General features: G+C 48.6%; 2 protein-coding genes across 2 annotated transcripts in view; both read right to left on the bottom strand.

Moving 5' to 3' along the window:
* Positions 1–652: 652 nt before the first annotated feature.
* On the bottom strand, positions 653–2661 carry POU4F1 (POU class 4 homeobox 1). Its single transcript, XM_036301983.1, has 2 exons — positions 2445–2661; positions 653–1789 (listed from the first exon to the last, which is right to left on the bottom strand). The coding sequence occupies exons 1-2, from the start codon at positions 2565–2567 to the stop codon at positions 653–655; spliced, it is 1260 nt and encodes a 419-aa protein (XP_036157876.1). The 5' UTR covers positions 2568–2661.
* A 10009-nt stretch (positions 2662–12670) lies between these two features.
* The window catches only part of OBI1 (ORC ubiquitin ligase 1), a 40581-nt gene continuing 36825 nt past the window's right edge, over positions 12671–16426 (bottom strand). The window contains exon 6 of the mRNA XM_036300655.1: positions 12671–14937. Coding sequence (XP_036156548.1) covers positions 13425–14937 — 1513 coding nt within the window. The 3' untranslated portion in view covers positions 12671–13424. The remainder of the gene's footprint in view (positions 14938–16426) is intronic.

Below are 16426 nucleotides of genomic sequence, written 5' to 3'. Positions count from 1 at the left end.
GTGCATCTGGCTTTCGCTTTGCAGTTCATTTGTGAGGGTGGGTCAGTGGTAATAATGGTGGTGCTCTTGTTTTCTCTTCCTTAGGGGGGTTGAAGCTGCAGAGTATGGCTCCCTGGAGCTAAATTTCTAACGCATATTTTATTTGCTTTTGTTCTGCTTTGTTTTAGTTTGCTTTTATTTGTTTAGGTGTTTTTGTTTTTTGATTTTTTTTTTTTTGGTGGTTGGTAGGTTTGTTTTTGTACATAGTTCCTTGGTCCCCAGGAGATTTTGATAAATGTCTCTGGTCCGAAACAGTCCATTTCTCTACCCTTCCAGTCTCCCCCCACCCTAACCCCCAGAACCATCCTGCTCCTCAAAACCCCTCCTCCAGGCTCCGCTTTCTTTCCCCCTCAGCTACCAGCTCACCCCAATGCTCCCTCTCCGACGTCCACACCCAGCACCCCAGTGCTCGGGGCTGGGGGAGGGGGAGGGCCAGGAGAGCATGAGGGAAGGAGGGGGCGAAAGAGAGCGCTGGAGGACGGATTCGCCAAACGCAGGCAGGATAACGGACACGCCAGATCCGGGGGGAAGAGGCCCGGCCCGGGGAAAGCCCGAAAGGCCCCTTCAGCTCCCTGCTCGGCCCCTCCTCCCGCGCCCACCCGCCCCACCCCCCTCAGTAAGTGGCGGAGAATTTCATCCGCTTCTGCTTCTGTCTCTGGTTGCAAAACCACACCCGCACCACGTTCTTTTTGAGGTCCAGTTTCTCGGCGATGGCGGCGATCTTCTCCGAGGAGGGCCGCGGCTGCACGGCGAAGTAGGCCTCGAGGGAGCGCTTCTCGGGCGCGGCGATGGAAGTCCGCTTGCGCTTCTTCTCGCCTCCGTTGAAGAGCTCGGGCTTGTTCATTTTCTCGCGCTGCGCGCCCTCGGCCTCCTCGAGCCACGCCTGGAGGATGGGCTTGAGCGCGATCATGTTGTTGTGGGAGAGCGTGAGCGACTCGAACCTGCAGATGGTGCTCTGGCTGAGCGAGCCCACGCCCGGGATCTTGAGGTTGGCCAGCGCCGAGCCCACGTCGGCCTGCGTCACGCCCAGCTTGATGCGCCGCTGCTTGAAGCGCTCCGCGAACGCCTCGAGCTCGCGCGGGTCCGTGTCCGAGTCGCAGATGGACGCCAGGCCGGCCGCGCCCACCACGGCCGCCGCCGCGGACGCCGCCGCCACCTGCCCCGCCGCCGCCGCCGCTGCCGCCGCCGCGGCGCCGTGGTGCGCCGCCGCCGCCACCAGCCCGGGGTGCGGCAGCCCCGACGGCATGTTCATGGCGGCCGCAGCCGCCGGGTGCGACAGGTGGCCCAGGCCGTGCATGTGCGGGTGCGGGTGTGCGGAGCCGCCCAACAGCCCGCCGCCCGGGCCGCCGCCTCCGCCCCCCGGGCCGCCGCCGCCGCCGCCCCCGGGGCCGCCGCCGCCGGGGCCGCCGCCGCCCCCCGGACCGCCGCCCCCCGGACCGTCGTGGGCGCCACCACCGCCGCCCGCAGAGCCCGCGCCGCCCGCGCCGGCCATGAGCGCAAGCGACGGGGAGGAGATGTGGTCCAGCAGGTCCCCGGGCTCGAGCGCCTGGTGGTGGTGGTGGTGGTGGTGGTGGTGCGCCAGCGGCACGGTGGACGTGGACGTGCATGGCACGCTGTTCATCGTGTGGTACGTGGCGTCCGGCTTGAACGGGTGGCTCTTGCCCTGGGACACGGCGATGTCCACAGCCGCCAGCGCCTCGGCCCGCGCCAGCAGCGTTTCGTCGAGGCTGGCGAAGAGGTTGCTCTGCAGCTGCAGGCGACACAAACCAAACCAAAAAAACCACAAAACCAAAAAAGCAAAACAAAACAAAACCACACACAAACCAGACGGCACAACAAGCAAAGAACAAACACAAAGCAACCAAAATAACAACAACAGGGGCGGGGAGAGTGGAGACCGGGGAAAACGGAATGGGGACGTGTTGGAGATGGGACCGGGGACGGAGGAGAAGGGTTGAGAGTGTCGGGAGGAGAACAGATGTAGGGAGAGGAGAACACAGGAGCACATTGCGGGAAAGAGAGTGAGAGACGAAAAAGGAGAGGGGAAAGAAGAAGAAACGGAGATGTAACTCGCAGCTGGGACCCGTGTCGCGCACCGAACACGCAGAGATCGCCTTTCCGAGGCGTGACATTAACAGCGACAGTGGAGCAAAGTCGAGAGTGCTGGCCCCACCGATCCCCACTCTGATCGCAAGCGCCCGACATGAAGGCAGGGGCGACAGAAACATGACATTAAGTGCCACTGTACAAAATGTACCAAGCAACGGGATTTCTCTTTAAAAAGAATCCCTGCCCTCAAATCCCCGCACCGGGACCTTTGCACACACCAGCACCCGACATGCAGCGTCTCGGAGACCGGGAGGGGACGAGTGCGCGGGCTGGGACCGCGGGCGTGGGGCGCTTACCGGCGGCGTGGGCAGGCAGGCCCGCCGGATGGCCTCGGAGCTGGAGTGCAGCGATGGGTACTTGTGCTCAGGGAGGGTGGGATGCATGGCAAAGTGAGGCTGCTTGCTGTTCATGGACATCATCTTGATGGCTGGGCATGTAAATCCACAAACACTCCGAAAGTCCGCGGGAAAGTCCGCACCCCGGTTCCCCTGGCCTCCCTTCGGAGGCTGCAGCCTTGGCGGCTGGCGGCGCGGAGGCGGCGGCCACGCGGGGGGCTGCTGCTGCTGCTCCTGCGGCCGCCGCTGCCGCCCGGCGCTCCCTGGGACCGCGCAGAGCGCCGCGCACCGAGCCCACTTCTCCAAGAGCTCTAGCCCCGCGCGCGGACGGGATGCACTCCTCTTACACCTGAGTCCCACTTCTCGCGGCCGGCCCGGGGAGCTCTCGCGAGAGCTCGCGGCCCCGCCGCGCTGACAGTCATCAGCTGTCTCGGTCTGTCTGACGCGCGCACTCCTACTCCGAGGCGCCTTGCGACTGCGCGCGCGCGCGCGCTCGCCGGGCAGCGACCGGCGCGTGGGAGCCACTCTTATAGTGACCACCAGCAAGGACAGCGCAGGTGTTGTACCTGTAGCTGACCAGGCATGCGCACTGCACACCTCACCTTTCCCACCTCGGGTCTGAAAAGATCAAAAGGGCCAGCTATTGTCTGAGGGTAGGCACCTTTTAAGCAGAGAAAACCACGGTGTTCATTCGCTGCCCACGGTTTCCCCTCTTCTCTCAACCCCCGCCCCAGCGCAAGCCCAGAATATATGCGCATTACTTAGGCACACCTCCTCGCTGGGATGTCTAACAAGCTGTTATATAATGTATAGAGCTGGGCATTTGTATGTTAAATTATGCCCGCGCATTCCTCTGTATACAGTATAAATAACAACACAGAAATGCAGAAGGTGCTGTCCTGTGCTGCAAGAACCTGTTTCTTTCAAGGTTTATAAATAGCTTCCTGGAGAATAATCGCGGTGACAGACATTCGTTTGAAGCAGTCAGACGCTATTGATTTCCTTATAATTTAATTTCCTCCGCATACTTTTGTTGTTGTTTTTGTGAATATAACTGTGTCAGGCACCAACAGTGACAGCCACTTAGAAGCCACAAGGAGCGTGTGCTTTCTACTCCGGGAATGGCTGTTGAAATGAAATTGTGCCTTTCTCTTATTGTTTGTCTCCTTTAACTGTGTACAAACCCACATTTCAAACGAGCTCCGGGTGATCTGAGGCTTCTAGTAAACAAAAGGAAAGATAGTTAACAGGGTGTAGTTGGGATCCTTTCCTTCCCTCAGCGCGCGCACGCGCGCGCGCGCGCACACACACACACACACACACACACACACACACACTTTATCCTGGAAACTCCAGGAAAAGGAAATCACCTCGGAGAAAAGGGAATAAGATGTTGGAAAGAGAACTTTCTTTTCCTCCCATCGTGTTGGCTTCTTCACCATGTATATTTTTTTCTTCCATAGGAGACAGGATTAAGCCAGTTTATTAAAAAATGTAATTAAAATATTAACCCAAACCAATTTGAAAGAACGGGCCCAAGCTCTGACCTGGCTTTTACAATATTTATTTTTGTTACTGTAAAATCTAAACCTAAAAAGAAGAATAAATCAATTACCCGACCTATTGTATGGCCCTTTTCTGGAGGGCAAATCCAGGGCCTCACAGGGGACCACAGTTCAGGTGCCTGAGTCCCCAAGGAGCAGCGCTAGCCCGGAGTGATAATAGCCCAGATGTTATCACATCTGGGACGAGAGAGCTGGAGAGCCGCAAAGGGCTGCTTATGGGAGGCAGAGATCAGATAAATAATTTTCCTGGTCTCTCCCACACCAAAGGGATCTGCATTTCCACCAATGAGCAGATCTCATTTCTACAAACCTACATTTGCATTCGCGTTTGATTTTATCTTTTCTTTGGACAATCGCCTGTGTATTTAGCATACTCAGTCACTACTCAAATTCTAAGAGGAGCCCACAGGCATCACCGTAGCTTTCCTTTCTTTCTTTTATTTTCTCTCTGCCCCCACCCCCACCTCCAACCCGCCCCTTGCAGCCAAGAAGGGAGTAAGAGGAATGTTCATTTGCTGGTGCGAGAAGGAGCCGCGTTTCCATCCATTACACGGTCCCCTGGGAGTGCTAAATGTAACTTTATCTCTACGAGAAATGGACGATGAGCAGGACAGCGCTGGAGGGAGCGAGAGTCCCACGCAGTGGTCGCAGCGGGTGTCCAGGTTTAACCTAATCCCTTCTGTTACCCTTCGCGGCGTTCTCTGAGCTCTTCCTCGAGGGAAAGAAGGGCCCCGCTGCGGGCGAGCGCTGGGATACTAGCACCCACCCAAGCAAAACGCTGACATTTAGGGGCCGTGAAGGGTTCAGGGAGACAGAAACGCAAACAGCGAGCAAGGCTAACCCTAGAGTACCCAAAGCTTGGAGGGCACCAGTACGCCCAGTGAGTGGAGAGGCACCTGGATTAAGGTCAGGAATTCAATGCCTTACCTCTTTGGACACCGGATCCCTTCTTACCTGGAGGGGGCAGGGGTCAGACCTTTGCCCAGAATATCTTGCTTTTCCAGGGGCTAGAAATATGAGGACTGTGGGCACAGTTCTCAACCCACTCCCCAACCAATTGATTGGAAGTCCATTTAAGGCACATCTTTGTCCACGGTGGCGCTTAGCAAGGTGCTTGAACAGAGTAAAAATGCCCCATACAACAATACCCGTGAATAGGAGGGAAGAGGAGGCAGATGGGGAGGGCCAGGATTAAAGCCGGAGAGGCTTCACCAAGCCAGGGCTACTGGGGGGCAAGCAGGAGGATCACAGACAGGTCTCTTTTTTCCCTAAAAAGGAGATGGAGACTGGCCAGAGGGGTGTGCTGTCCTCACACAGAGCTGTACATCTTGACTTTAGACGTTCTATTTCCAAAATCAATTATTTCATCCCTCTCTCATTTATTTTCTACCTTACCTTCCTTCCTCAGATGCTTGCTGGGCACCAGTCTGGGCCAAGGCAAGACACTGGAGATCAACTGAGTTGTAAAATATGGGTATCTGACCTCCAGGAGGTGGCAATCTCTGACAGCGAGGCAGCTACAGGTGAAGGAAGAGGTGTTTATGGTACAGGTGTGACAGGTGCAATGTGAGGTAGAGAAATACGGGGTGTGGGGTGTGGGTGATGGTTGGAGAATGACCCTGCCATATCCCTGCTGGGCATTAGCCCCAGGCTAGCGAGTGGGGCACAGTGGTGGATCTAGAAGCAGGTGTGCCTTAGACCTTATCAAGCCTTCCCCTACTTACCCCAAGGCAGTGAAAGGAAAGGGTGATGGACCAGAGCTCAGCCCAGGGATATGTCACTGTTTTCCCAGTTTGGCAAGTGCAGTAACTAGTTGCCCCCTGCCTGTACTACAGATGCCCACGTGGGGCTGAGCCTTGGCATAGATTCCTGAGCAGGTCCCCACCACCACCCCCTCCTCCTTTTTTAAAGACCAACACAGACTACCCCTCCCCCATCTCATAGCTTTGCATTTTATCAAGGGGCGGATAATGAATGCACAGCTATTGATTTCCAAGGAATTTCCGCCCCCGGGGAAAGGGAGTCTATCATCTGGATCAGAGACACATTTCTTTCCCTCATTAATTAATTTTCTCCTCCTCCTTTGGCAGGCCCCACTTAACATTTCCTTTGGCAGAGCCTCTTTCCCAAGCTCAGGGAGCAGACATTCCTTGGTTCCAGTGAGGACCCGCGACAGAGGCGCTGGGTGGGAGCCCGCACTGTTGGGGGTGACTTCTCCTCGCCTTTGACTGTCCTACGCGCCCGTTTCCCTCTCGCCCCCCACCCCCCTCACCCAACACACACGCACACCAACTTCAGGAGAGCGTGCCTGACAGCTGCGGCTGCCTTTCTCCTTCCAAAGGGGCTTGGGGGACGTTAGCGCTAGCCTCAGGAACCGCTACCTGCATACTCCCTCTCCCTCCATTCGTTGCAGTTATTTGTCCAGATTCAGACAGTTTTTTGGCCGTTTGAAATGTTCACTTAAGTGCGCGGAGGTTGTGTGGGCACAGGAGAAGGGGATAGGGACCCACGTTCTTGCCCAAACCCGGGGATCGGGCCCTACCCACAGGCGGGGCCACCTCAGGTTCCGGTGGCCCAAGGGGGAGCTCTGCTCCCAGACTCGGGACCCCAGGTGTCCCTCCGGCAGTTGTACAGGTTGAAACTGGGCATTCACCGCGTGCAGGGGAAGCCCCCAGAGTCCAGGGTCAGCCCGTTTCAGATGAGGCTTGGGTTGTATTGGGCAGTGGGAAGAGGCAGGCATAGAGAAGCCGGCCTGTGGTCGTGGTGGTGGTGGTGGGGGGGGGGTGTTTCTCGGAAGAGGGGTTGCACTAGGGCGGTCCTCACACGCCCCAGCTCGGACACTGTCCCAAGGGTGAGCTAGAGGAGGGACTGACAAGGTGCTTTCCACTTCGACTCCGGTTCGCCTCCTCAGGGCCACGCCTGGGCTGTTTTGATCCTTTGATCCTTCGGCTCTCAGCGCTACCCTCCCGCATTCCGACTCGGTCCCTACCCAGGCAAGAAGTCTGGGCTCCTCGCCGGCCCTGCCAAAGGCCCTCGGACCGACCACCACAGCCCGCAAGGCCTGGGCGCCCACCTCTGCCACCTGCAGGGCCCAGCTCAGCCCCAGGCGCGCGACCAGAAAGAGTCGCGTTCTTGCAGGCTGGGGCTTGGAGGCTTCCAGGAGGCCTCTGTCCTTCCTTTCTACCCCTCCCGGTCCGCACCCGGGGCCGCTGGTCTCGGTCCGCCCCAAGGTCAGGGGCGAGGGCATGAGTTATTGGCACCGGTGGTGATCTCTAGTAAGGCTCTCAGCCCCGCATCCAGACTGGGTTCCAGCTGGGATTCGCGGAATATTTTTTGGAGTAATCCAGTGGAAAATCCACTATTTTGTTTCTTCTGTCCGTTTAATTCAAATGCAACTTCCCCTTGGAAACATTTTCGTGGATGTTGACTCCTCCTCCCCCCACCCCCTCCAGATGTCCATGATGCTCTTGCAGCAGGAGTGATGATGCGTCCCAGTAAACTTCACTGCGGGTCATTATCACTCTCGGCGCTACCTAAGTAGGGATCTATGTGCAGGGCTGGGCAAATGTAGGTTTACAGTTGTGAGTATGCGAAACAGAGTTTATCCGTGTATTTTTATTTATTAATTATTGTATTCTTTTTATATGAACAACTGTAAAACAGTTTGCCCACCCCTGTATATATCTCCAGCCTAATCTCTCAGTGGACTTAAAAGCCACCCACCTTGTGAAAGCCCTAGGGGTGACACAAGACAACTACATCTCCGACCCAACAGGGGCACGCCTTCCCCGCCCGCTAGTTGCCAGAACCAGTTTGGTTGCCCAAGTGAGCAATGCGGTAGCACTAAGTATGGCCACAGGCCCCTGTGGGTTAGGCCCCAAGAGACGCAGAGCCGCCCCTGCCTCGACCAGGCAGCTTCAACACTGCAAGAGCGCGCTGGTTAGAGCCAGGGTTTCAAGTTCCCCAGGATAAAAACAACGAACAAACCAGCTCTGCCACGGACACGCCCGCCCAGGACCCCACGCGACGAGATCTTGCCCGGCGCTTGCCCGGCGCCTCGCCCGCAGCGGCGACCCGGACGCACGCGCGCCCTGGTTGGAGGGACTCCGCTGGCGCAGATCCACAGCAGCGGACTCCCTGCCCAGCCGCTAGCGCGGTTCCCGGGACCGGGAGGCGGGCTCCGTTGCCCTCCGCAGGCACAGCTCTGTCTGCAGGAGCGGGATCCCCGAAAGGTTCAGAAGCGGCGGCGGAAAGCGCGAAGCCGCGGGTCCCCACGCCGGAGTGAGAGCAGCTGGGTCCCGTCGCCCGGCTCCGACGCTCGCCGGCGCCGCCGCCCCTCCTCCCCGCCGCCCGCACAAATCAAAGCCCCTTGCGAGGGGCTGGGAAATAGTTGCCTTGTCATGTAACACATTGCCCTGATTTATTATAAAATTTTAACGAAATCATGCATATTTTAACAGCCTTTAATCACTGCATGAAAATTTAATTCATGGACTGTAGCGCGTTTAAATAAATGAAGTGTTAATTCATTAGGATTAATTAATTTGTTAAAGGATTGTGTGCAAGGTTAAGGTGGAAAGAAAACTCTTTGTTGGTTTGGCGTCTTAATCGCCAGGTTCGTGAGTGGCCATAAAATTAAAGGAAACCGCAGAGCCAGTCATTTCTGCGGGTGGGGACGGGGCGGGACCAACTGAGAGCGCCCTCCAAAGCGCTGGAAACTCCGGCCTGAGGGCCACCGGGCGTGTCCGCGCTCCCGGTAGACTCGTTCGGAGGAGGGGGGGGGGGGGAAGAGGTACTGGATGCGGGAATCCGGGAAGGCTGGGCTCGCTGGGACCACGGGGAGGAAAGGCGGCTCAGGGCCCGGTCGGCGGGCCAGCTCTCACCCGCCCCCAGCCACCCCCACCCCAGCACAAAGATGACCCTGTGAGTGAAGCGAGGTCGCGCCTTCCTGCCTTCGGAGCGCCAAGCCTCGGCTTAATGGACAGATGATGGGCCAGTCCAGCCACCTCCTGAGCCTTGCAGCGCCCAGGGAGTCACTGTCTCGCCATCAGGCGGCCGCCGGCCCTCGCGGGGGGCCGCGGGGGGGGGGGGGAGTCTCCGGGGGATGCTCCGAGGGAGAAGGCGGGGCAAAGACAAACTTGCAAGCTCAGGCTGGAGCATCTGGAAGCCTTTTTCAATCGGGAACCCTGACCTTAGAGAATGGTTCCTTCTGCACCTCTTCTAGGAGTAGGCTAAATAGGCGTCCCATCCAGCATAGTGGCCACGCAGGAAATGCCCTCTTCCACACTTAACTATTATTCATCCTTAAAGACCCAGTACAAATAGTACCAACGCGAAGCCATCTGGTTTCCTCTCTGCTCCACGCTCTCTCCAACAGGAGCACTTTTCCATTCACCCATGGATATGTTGTAAGAATGATAATGGAGAACTAGGTCCTCCCTCGTCACAGAAAGTCTCAGTAAACGCCTATGTAAAATTATTGTCCTTAGGGATTGGACCTTTCCACCCCCAAATTATGTGTCACGGATGGCCCATGATTCTACACACTTGCCTAATCCAACTAACATTTACTAGAGGAGGTCTGCTCCCTGTTAAAACACAGCAGACCCAGGAACCTACCATCTTTCAAGAAGTGTAGCTTCAATTCAGGGTATTCTAGCCTGCCTGTCATATAAAACAAAATCACCCTAGCCTGAGTTCCAGATGAGTTCTCAAAAGAAATCTGCATTTAACAGATGCTTCCTCGCTCAGAGCAGGGTTCCGAGAATTAGGCAATAAATGTTCACTGTGCACTCTGAGATCATTGCTTAAAAGGTTTTCTCTCTGCCAAGTATTATAAGGATCAGGTTACATCGTGATGGGCAAAGACTATGTTGTAGGACTCCCACAAATAGGAATGAAAGACCTTCTTAGGAGGCTTTGGGAAACCCCTCTAATCTAATAGGCTACGTTCAATAAAGTTAAACTGTTAATCTGATGTTCTCAAATATTCACCGGGTCAAAAGCAAAGGGAAAAAAAAAAAAATCTAGTGCATATATTTGAAAAACTGAAAGCACTGAGGTATTACAGAAACGAGTTCCTGAAACACCTTAGGGTTCAAGATCCAAGTTCTACCCCTTTTCAGTGTTACCTATAGTTGTTTCAAACCAAGGTAAATGAAAAAGAGATTAGAGGAAAACAAAGATTTGAAATTAAGGGTCTACCATTTTGAGTTTTGGTCTCAGTTGATCCATTAAAACAGGAAAAAGACTTGCTTTGGATGGGATGTAGATTTCTAAAGTTAAATGATGAAAGCTAAAGGTCATGTAAAAAAAAATCTAGCATGCATAGCATTTTAGAAAGATGAGCAGTCAACAGATGCTGTTTTTATAAAGACATGAACTAATAAGTGTCTGCTTCCTTTATCACTAGTGCATCTTTTTCTAACATAGCCTTAATGCTATCTTTAAATTCATAAAAGTGTCAGAGTTAATGTGAATGTTTATAAACTTAAAAGTAGCACATACACACTCCCATCATTGAGCTTCCACTTAGTAGTAGAGTCAGATCCAGGAACATAGGCAGGAATTAAATTTTATTTGAAAAAGAAACACACTAATACTTCCAAAACATGTTTAAAAGAATCCTTGGAAATTTCATCTCCATTCATTCTTTGGCCTAGAAATGCGAACTCCCATGCAGAAGGGAGGAAGAGTGCAAGCTCTGGAGTTAGAGGTTCAGCTGCAAAACAGTTCTATCCCATTCCAGATGCATTTGACCACTAATCCTCAATTCACGTATTTGTGAACTGGAGATAATAGTTGGCTCACAGAATGTGAAAAGAGGATTATGAGATAGGTTAGCAAATTACTTTGATTCAATAAAAGATGGTGGCTGTTTTTTAGTCTGTGTACATAACAAATATAGTAAAAAATATGAGACCACCATATTTGTCATGACGTAGATTATGGTAAAGAGGACAAATGAGACTGTATTTAAAATAAAACTCTTCAACTGAGAAATTTACAGATTTGATTAACTTAATATATGAAATGTTGTTTTGGGGAGACTGGAGCAGTGTTTCTAAAGTGGCTGGGAAATACTCTGGCCCAATATAGACACTCTCACTGTCGGTAGGCATTAATAAATCAGGTTACACACTGGATTCCATTGCACAGTGTCAGTATATATTTGAATTGAAAACTGATACATTCATGACACAGAAAAGTTACAGACAGAATAAGAGGCTCACCCCCAAATTTATTCTATTCAGAAAAAAATTAGATTTCTACATTTAATAAAATTTCAAATGTATAACCACATTGTCAAAGGTACTTAAAATGCTAATATCTCTGAAAGTATCCATTAGCTTTTAACATATCAGAAAGATAAAATGACACATAAATACTTTTTGGAAAATATGTATGATAAAACAAAAAAAAATGCTTTATATTAGCTCTTTAAAAATTTTATTTTGGCTTATTAGTTCTAAAAGTGGAGGGCATGATTCTCCAAATCATAAAAGCGATTTGTTTTACTTTTATGGTTTTGTTGAATCCTGAGTCTGACAGGGTCAGCACATTTTTCTGTATTTTAGGCTTTGTGAGACATATGGCCTCTGTTACAACTATTCAACTCTGCCACTGCAGTGCAAAAGCAGCCACAGATAATATGTAAGCAAATAAGTAGTTGTATTCTAATAAGACTGTATACAGAAACACTGGAATTCAAATTACTTATCACTTTCCTGTGTTATGGAATATTCCTTGCATTTAAAAAAACATTAAAAAATATATAAACTCGTTTTAGTTCATAGGCCTTTCACAAAAACAGGTGCAGGCCAGATTTGGTCCATGGGTCATAGTTTGTCAATGTTTATATTGTAAGATCCATTAAAAATGATAAGTTTGACTGATCTTTATAGGCTTTATAGATATCTGAGACAATATCAAGGATTATGGTGCTATGGCATCCTTTATTCAATTCACATAGAAAAGCATGCAGTATTAACATAAAATAGTAAGATATCAATGTAAAATGTTCAGTGCACATTAGCTAAGCAAGTCACTAGCATAGTAAACCACTTTTTAAAAGCCTATATAGCTATACCAAACATGTTGAGAGCAAACTTTTTCAGAGCCTAAATTATAAATTGTGCTTTAGCTCACCTATTCTCACCCTAACACTCTTCATTAAAAAAAAAAAAAGTCCTACTTAGAAGATATTCCATTAGCCAATTGAAACGTCTTTTTCTTAAGAAAAACAGTGCAAGCAAGAAAGCTATCATGCATAGAGTTTTTACAAAGAACAGTAACATGCAAACAAGAACTTGATCATTCCAAAAAAGCTTCCCTGGCAGATCCACATGAGTGGATCAAGAACTCGTTAGTGAGTGCTTTTGCACCTGTCTATCTGGAACAATGAGGCTACCATGTTTAGGCTCCTCCAAACCCAACTGTTCCATGCCTTCTTTCCAAAGTAGGCTCAATTTTTGATTTTTCACTACACACAAAGAGATGAACAAAGGAAAGTTATCTGACATAAAACAAATATTTTCATGTAGAAATGTATTCTTTCATACTAGCAAAATGTTTTTACAAAAACTGAACAAAACACAATATTAAAAATCCATACACATAAAATCGAAAAAAAAAGTAATTTAATATTGGTCTAAGGTTAGAGTGCTATTTCTCCATGATGGCCTTGCATAAAAGGCCACTACTAGACATAAATAAAAGGGGGCAAAATAATGTCCACCCTAGGAAAATCTTTTAAAGAAACTCAAGTGTCATGAGCAGTGTGTAGAGAACACTTACAGTTTTATTTAAGAAATCCTAGTTCTGAAGATAACTGAGGCTCATTAATAGGCCATTGTATCTAATAGTTAAATCAAGATTCAAAACAAAATATAGCAGGGGTGGGCAAACTTTTTGACTCGAGGGCCACAATGGGTTCTTAAACTGGACCGGAGGGCCGGAACAAAAGCATGGATGGAGTGTTTGTGTGAACTAATATAAATTCAAAGTAAACATCATTACATAAAAGGGTACGGTCTTTTTTTTCAATAGTTTTATTCATTTCAAACGGGCCAGATCCGGCCCGCGGGCCGTAGTTTGCCCATGGCTGAAATATACCCAAACCAGATACATATAATATTCATTTAAAAGAAACCTCTGCCTACCTTCTGGTCAAAAAATATTCCCATTTGAAAATGAAGAAACTCTTCAAAATGAACGAAAGTACTCTGGGTATAGGCTAATCTACCATTCTGACTTGACAGTTGACTAAAGATTACCAATTCAAAATTGTACAGAACTTTTATGAGGGGGAAAAAGGTAACTTTAAAAACTTGTATTCCTCTCTGGACAAAAACATAAATGGCACCTTCCTAATGAGTCAACTTTTAGTTGCTTTTGATGGGCTAGCATTGGAAAGGCTGCTCTGGATTTTTCTTTTTGTTGATTGATTCACATTTTTATTCTTTTTTTCAGGCACAAAAGAAGTAGACCAAGGAGACTGAAGGTGGTTAGGAAGACCATGCATCTCTGAGGACATCTTAAACAAAGATGACCCAAACCTTTGATCTTCAAACAGCCTATGTGAACTGCTTAACAAAACACCTTCGGAAAACTCCGTCTGAAATAAACAGCTTGGGGGTTTGAGTTCATTAGTTCCTGAGTTAGAACTGGGATGGAGTGAAAATTCTTCACTCATTTCTTGGTCAGATGGAGAGAGGAGGAAAAAAGAAGACGGTTTCCATTCATTTCCATTTTCTAACTGATCAGAAGTTAGAGAACCTTTGGAAAGGTTTGGCTTAGTTCTTTCTTCCAATTTATCTGGTTCCTCAAGAAATTCACTCCCTTGAGACGACTTTGATAACCCATCCAAATCCACTGACTTAAAACCGTTATTACAAGGGCTCTTACTGTTGTCTGACTCAGACATCATTGAATCCAGCTCAGAGATTTTGTCAAGGTAAGCTGCGTCCATTGAGGCTTCGCTGGATGTTCTTGTCCGATTCATTTCAAAAGAGCGAATAGAATTCAACCTCTTAGATAAACATGAGCCTGATTTCTCACTCAGTTTTGAAGAAATCTCTCCCACAGAATTTGCTATCGTGTTCCCCTCTGCGCTTTCAAAATCCAAGCTTTGGGCATAGCTTGTGGAACAACAATCCCAAAACCCAGTCTTTGGGGAAGTAAAACATTCTGATTTCTTTTCATTTTCACTTTTATCATCTTCTGAAGAATCTTTATTACAAACATTTGTAGAATTACAAAAATCATCAAACACCAATTTTCTGAGATGGTTTGAGTGCTTTTTGGAACTTCCTGCTTTGGCCATAGAACTCTCTCTATTTTCTGGAGTACTGAGCTGAAGGCAACTAAGGGACAAAGGAGTGCAAGGAGCTGGAAGATCATAAAGTTCATCTTTGTAGGAAGTACTATCACTTGGCTTATTACCCCATTCTCTTTCCAAATAAGTATCCATACTGGCATCAGTTACACCTAACATTATTTCCACCTGTTTTTGATATACGTCTTTGTTCTTGGAACAATTTAGTTCTGTTTTGCTGGTGCTTTCCTGACGAGCAGAACTGTTAGAAGGCTGTGTCAGGTGAGAACTTGGGGTCGAAGAGCCAAGCTGCTTTCTGGCACCATCACCTTGATTCGTTGATGCCATATCCTCCTCACTGCCTTTGCACCCCTTGCCATCTGTAGAAAGTGCTCTCTGGCAAATGGAATTCATAGCCTCCTTCTCTTCACTTGAATTTTTTAGCTGTGCAACTTGAGATTCTAGTTCCTCTATATACTTATCACTTCGTTCCAGGGCTTTCTTGAGGCGATTGGTTTCACGTTCATACTGTTCTACTTTGGATTGAAGAGCAGCTACTGTAAACCTTCCAAACCTGCAAGGAATAGAAGGACAGTTAGCCTTACTTTTCAAAGTTTAATAGTGCCAACTGTCTCAGCCCATTCTAATTTCACATGTGATATTTCAGCCACTCAATGAAGAGGACAAAGCAATGCCAGATGTAGTGTAAAAAAAAAAAAAAGGGGGGGTTTCCCCACTTATTTAACAATAAGCATATAATAACATGGCAAAGATTTAAAGAGTACTTTTGTGATAAAATCAGACTAGTGGTAGAAGAGGCAGAAACTCGCTGAAGATTTCCCTTCTAAGAACTAGCTCTATCAATGCATCTCATATATGCATGAAGAGTTATCCCCTAAAACAATGGCAAAGATTTATGATAACATTTGAACAGTGGTCCACATCTTGAAATATTTACATTCAATCATTTTCCTATCGTACAGCAGTGTTTTATAATACATTTCTTATACAATGTCACCTTGTCAAACATAAAATGCCAATTTGAAATTCAGAAATCCTAGCAGTCCCAGCAGGGATGGTTTTAAATACTTATTTGGATCCTTTCAATTATAGCCACCGTTGATCTGAAGCTTTTACTTGGCCGTTCTGAACACTGGGCTTTAACTCATTTCAGTTCTACTTATTTTTGGCATTTTACAATTATGTGAAACATCAATCTCATTTCCTCCAACTCTGAAATATAAAGTCAGTGCTCGTGGTTACAATATATTACGCATAAAAACATTTTCACACTTTCTGAAAAGGAACACTTTGGAGAGTAACTGAAAAAGAACACATCAAAAATTCACTCCTTTTACTTGGGATTATCTTATTTTCAATTGCCTTAAGAATGGGTATTGATTGGGTCTTTGCCGGTTTGGCTCAGTGCATAGAGCACTGACCCTTGGACTGAAAGGTCCCAGGTTCGATTCTGGTCAAGGGCACATACCTCAGTTGCAGGCTCAATGGCTCAATCCCCAGCCTGGTCAGGGCACCCGCGGGAGGCAACCAGTCGGTGTGTCTCTCTCACATCGATGTTTTTCTTTCTCTCCCTCTCCCTTCCACTCTCTTTGAGAATCAATGGAAAAGATAGGAACTGATAAATTAATCCATGTAATTAATTTGTGTTCTGTCTCTCTCTTCCCCTTTAGAGTATAAGCTCCAGGAAAGCAATGGAAAAGTTAGGAAGTTATTTAATCCTCTGGTGGAGGTGGAGATGGAAGTGAAGGTGGAGGAGGAGGAAGACAATGGGTATTGGGTTCAGCCCAGTTTTGAGCACCTAGTAGTATGGGCTAGTGGTATATTTAGAGCTGAGGATATAAAAATCAATAGACTGCCCCACCTTAAAGGACATAAAATGTTTACCTTAAATTCCATCTGGCCACCAAGGAAAATTCTCTTTAAAAACAACAACAACAAATACTGCTTCTATGAGTCAATAAACATAAGCCTTATATTTTAACCCCATCAAAAAATAACTTCTCTCCACAAAAGTTCTTTTCTTAATCATTGCTTTAATTAAT

The sequence above is a fragment of the Myotis myotis genome, unplaced genomic scaffold (genome assembly GCF_014108235.1).
Source record: "Myotis myotis isolate mMyoMyo1 unplaced genomic scaffold, mMyoMyo1.p scaffold_m19_p_3, whole genome shotgun sequence".
Classification (NCBI taxonomy): Eukaryota; Metazoa; Chordata; class Mammalia; order Chiroptera; family Vespertilionidae; genus Myotis; species Myotis myotis.
Note: the sequence above shows the minus strand (reverse complement) of the source record. Positions and strands in the feature narration are given on the sequence as shown.